The 4,886-nt window shown below is 52.0% G+C and overlaps 1 protein-coding gene across 1 annotated transcript; it reads right to left on the minus strand.

The window, feature by feature from the left end:
* Positions 1-3,387: 3,387 nt before the first annotated feature.
* NHLH2 (nescient helix-loop-helix 2) lies at positions 3,388-3,795 on the minus strand (the record flags this gene model as incomplete). The annotated part of the gene is made up of 1 exon (XM_079761838.1): positions 3,388-3,795. One exon carries the CDS (start codon positions 3,793-3,795, stop codon positions 3,388-3,390), a length of 408 nt encoding a protein of 135 aa, XP_079617964.1.
* Between the last annotated feature and the right edge of the window lie 1,091 nt (positions 3,796-4,886).

A 4,886-nucleotide genomic window follows, 5' to 3' on the forward strand; every position in this document is an offset into this window, starting at 1 on the left:
CTGGGGAGCAGTAATGCCCTGGCCATCTGAGCAGCTGGGGCAGAGAGGAGAAGGTGAGAGCAGCAGCAGAAGGAACTGAGGCCCCGGGTCTGCCTAGGGAGAGAGCAAGCTAGGGGGAGGGACCATGGTGTTGCCCGTGGGGGATGGAGAGTGATTGGCACAGGGTGTTTTGGTGGCATGGGCACAGCACAGGTTAACAGGTGGCAGCGACTGTGGAGGCTGCTGGGTAGGCAGATCGATCTAAAATAAACCCCCACCAGCACTCCGGCTATCATCACAGCATTTAGTAAAACCTGAAATTAAGTTTATCTCTTCGTTGTCAGTGTACTGCTCTTCTCCAGTAGGTTTTGTCTCATCTGGGGCTCTATTTTTAGCATCTCAAACAATGCCCAGCACACAGTAGGTCCTCAATAAATATTTGCTGAATGGAAGACTGAAAGATCACCATCATCACTGTTCAAAGAAGCATCATTACTCCCTTACTACGGCCGAGGAGCCACGGAGCCCATGCTGCGTGCGGGGATTAGTCAGTCACTCTCTGGTCTACCAGTGTCACAGCGCTGCCTGTCTCTTTGGAGGGTGCCCAACAGCCGTGGGTCTGAAATGACCCTGCAAAGATCCCCTCCTGGGACCACGCGGGCTGTGTAGCTGGGAGGGGTTTTGATCTTTGTCTATGTCTATGCCCTAAGTCCAACTCCAAGGGCGAGGGCCTTCGTCTAGGGCGGTGAGCGAATAGGTGCCTCCTAGAGTCAGTGGCAGAACTGTGTCGGTCGGTTGGAAGTTAGGCTCATAAACCAGGAAAAGGAGGCCCTCATTTCCTTAGCGTTGGAGCAAGGCCGCGTTTCCCGTCCTGTACCAGAGAAGTGCTATGAAGACTGGGAGTAGCATCTCTCCCAGGCCTAGGGGGGCAAGACCTGCAAGCCCTCAGCCTCCAGGTAGCAGGTGTCTGTAGGCTGACGTAACCAGCCGCAGCTGCCGTGACCGGGGCTCTGTCCAGACACAAGGCCAAAGAAGGCACCATTCTGTTTCGTGTCCCTTGTGCATCGCTACTGAGCACCTCCCCATGAGGAGTGGGAAGCCTCACTTACTAGGCTTCTGTGAACCTAACTACAAGATACCTGGGTGAACGTGGAAAACGCTCACAATCACAATCCCACATGCTATAGGCACAAAACCAAGCATCCACCTAATTGCATTTTTTACTCTGCAACCAGATTGGGTGTGATCTAGTCCATATTTCATAAAATTCTCTATATGTGTGCATGTGGTTTTTAAGTTATGCTTGTCTCCTGCTGGTAGACAGAATATTTCACATTGTTAGACTATTAGCTTTTGTAGATGACATTCTTCATATCTCAAGGTTGGCCCAGGGCTAAATTTTTTTCTCTTGTTTGCAGGTGTCATGTCCTGGTTAGACGTTTGACACCTTGCTCTTAATAAGTGCCATGAGGCTGGGAGTCATCGTATCAGGGCCTTCTTCCCACATAGCCACGTGACGGTGCAGGGACCGAAACTCCCTGGGCCTCAGGTTCCCGGCTCTAATTTGAAGAGGTTGGGTTAGTCACTAAGTTTCCTTTCAGAGCAGAAGAATCTCTGATTCAGTAATATTTTCACGTGAACCCTATAATCTTTCCTCATGGAGGGAAACATGACCTGTGCCGCCATCCTAGCTAGAGACTGATGAGTGCTCAAGTTTAGGAAGAGCATCACATATCCCATGATAAATATGTTAAGGCTCTGTTATGTTTTCTTTCATAGTTCCTTCCTGAGGAATGGAGTCTGTCACGCTAGTTCATGCTCAGCCAGCATGCTCATTTTTTTTGACAGTATGCTTAAAATAAAGGAGAGAGCTTTACTTGATACCTTTATTTATATGCAAAACAGCGCACCATTCATGAGATATGAAAAACTCGTCAGATAGAAACCAGATTATATCTATTTTCACTACAAAATATTGCATTATATAAAGCAACAGAGACACAAAAAAACCCTGAAAAAGACTAAAATCTTTGGATAGCAGGTATGGTTCCCTCCCTCCCCCCCATCTCTAAAATACACTCCTCGTTTTAAGAGTTTCACAGCTGAGAACATGAAACATTTTCAGGTTATAGACTTTTCTTTTTGGTTGTCACAGAGGAAAGTAGTTTCTGAATTCTTTTTTTTTTTAGGAAAATAACTTAATTTCCTAAAATCATCCCAGGCACAAACATCACACACACACGCACACAAAGAAGCTACTTGCCTTATAAACAGTTTGTAAAGTACTTTTCAGACATAACTACAGATAAGAATAACAACACTTACTTTTTTAAAAAACTATAATAGTGAAGTGTTAGTGTTGCTGATCTCACCACAAACAAACATCTTAATATATAAAATATGTTTAGAAACAGGGAGAAGTGGGAACTTTGTTATGCAAGTGCAATATAATTAGAGCCAAAAGAAAGACCACAGTATAATCTCAACAAACACGTAAAAAGTATTATTCCACAGGAAAAAGTGTAAACACTTGACTATAAATTAATTGGCACAGAGTATCCAAAGTAAAATTATCACCACTCTGAAAAATAAATGTCTTGGAAAAAATACTCTACTCCTTCTAACATAAATAAAAATAGGTTGTCTTTTTCTAACTGCACCTATGGGTCCACGCGTTTAAGGTCACGAATAGATGTTTTTGGATATATAAAGGGGCACTTTGCCTGAAAACACAGTCAGATAGTAAGTTTTCCATTTAAATATGGATTTTCCTGTCTACACTAGAGTCATACTTCAGGGTTCAGTTCCCACCGAGCTCAGATCGTCCCACACCGCCTCCGCTTGTTCTCATCATACCTTTTTGAGCTTACCAAGTATGCATTTGGATTCTAATCTATCTTTCTTTTCGAATCTGAATAGAAAGTTTCCTGTTCCACCTTCATGTGCCTAAAATCTCTACCCGGGAGGACATTCCCTCCTTCCCCTCCGGATGTTTGGTGATTTGTCAATTAGAAAAATCCAGATCGGCTAAAGTTATGAGCCTATACTCGGAGCTTCTGCCCTCATTTTTTCAAAACTTGAAGATTCGTGGGGGATAAACTAAGGAGAACGCCAAGTCTCCAATGAGCTAAATGAAACACCCTTAAAGGGATTCTAACTCAGGGAGGGGAGGCCTGGGGGTGGCCAATCTCCAGTGCCTCCCGGAGGTCCGCAGGCCTGGGAAATCCCCCCTGCAAGCCCCACAGCTTGCCAGACAACCCCACCTTCCAGAATAGGAAACCTTCCCTTGTCTCCCTGCTGATCCGAGAGAACGCAACACGTTGATAACTTCTTCCATGGTCCGAGTCTCCCGGGTCCGTCTCGGTCCCCCGACATCCAGACCCGCAGCCTCTGGCAGCGCGCCCGCCCCTACACGTCCAGGACGTGGTTGAGATAAGAGATGTAGCAGATGGCCAGGCGCAGGATCTCGATCTTGGAGAGCTTCTTGTCGGGGGGCAGCGTGGGCAGCAGTTTGCGGAGCTCGGCAAAGGCCAAGTTGAAGGCCTCCACGCGGATGCGCTCGCGGGTGGCGTGAGCCGACCTATACTTGGCCGTGGCACGCCGGCGGCGGCGCTTCTCCTCGCGGCTCAGCTGCTGCGGGTGCGGGTAGAGTGCGGCCCGGCCGCCGCCCTTGCCGTCGCCCTCGGCCTCCTCCACCGGCTCCAGGTCCGACACGTTGCCCAGCACCTTGGCGTCCGCGCCGCTCAAGGACTCCGGATCCGAGTGCGCCGAGCTAGGGTGGTCCGAGTCGGCGGCTTGGTCTGGACTCAGCATCATTTTGGAGGCTGAGGGGGAGTCAGAAAATCAATCAATAAAAAGAATCAGGGCCTTTGATAGGTGCGGGAGCGGGGGAGGGCCTCCTTCCCACCCCAGGTCCGCTCGCTCGGCGGAGCCGGCCCCGCGGGGAGGGAGCCCTCTCTCCTAGGCAGGGCCGCATCCTGGACCTGATACCTCGGCCTGCAGGAGGCCCAGCCCGGCCTGTGGGCCCGGCCCGGGGACGACCGCAAGCCTGTGACGCCTGGGTTCTGTGCGCCTCGGGCCATAGACCAACTCCATCATTCTGCCTTCCTCACTTCATTTCCTTCGTTGACAAATGACGAAGGCTGAACACATCTGGCTTGGGGGGCGGGGGAGGGAGGAGAGAAGGGGAAGGAATCCAGCCCGCGGGCCTCGCGCTGTTCTGGGGCACAGGGTGGGGCACCCAGGGCTGGAGAGGGGTCCGGCCCCGCGGGCAGACGGGGAGCAGGCCCAGAGCTCGAAGGCGTCCTGGTCCCCCCAGTGCTTCTCTGAAGTCATAAAGAAATGACTAAACAAACGTGGAGGCTCCTTTCAGCACAACAGAGACGCTCGTGCCCTCGCAGGCTCCCGAAGCACCATCTGTCACGCAGACAGCCACACACATCAGGGACCCGGGGACGCGGAGACTCGCGATAAGACAATGCGCCCGGCAACCTGCCACCACTCCCGGGAAAACGCTGGCGGCCGGGGCGCTGCCGGAGGCTGGGGAGGAAGGGAAAGGCAGGGCGCGGGGCCGGAGGAGGTGGGCAGGCCTGGCCGGAGCTACACCTCTGCCCGCAAAGTTTGGGTGCTGGGGGGCCAAAGTCCAGAGCCCGTCGCCCTCCCGGACGGACAGCCTGGCCAAGGCCCTGCAGGTCTGTCCCCAGCTTTCCTCTAACGCTGGCTTCCTGGAAAGGTCCCCTTGTCCAGCTCCTCCGGCGTCTAGAGTTCGCCTACTGCGCGCCTTTAGGAAGGGAGCGACCCGTGATCGCTGGGCTCCGGGGGAATTCGGCGTCTGGAAAGGGGCCGGCACCTGCAGGTACGGAGCGCAACTACTGCGGGCGCCCTGGGAGCAAGGACCAGGCTGGGAG

The sequence above is a fragment of the Cnephaeus nilssonii genome (genome assembly GCF_951640355.1).
Source record: "Cnephaeus nilssonii genome assembly, chromosome: 21".
Lineage (NCBI taxonomy): Eukaryota > Metazoa > Chordata > Mammalia > Chiroptera > Vespertilionidae > Cnephaeus > Cnephaeus nilssonii.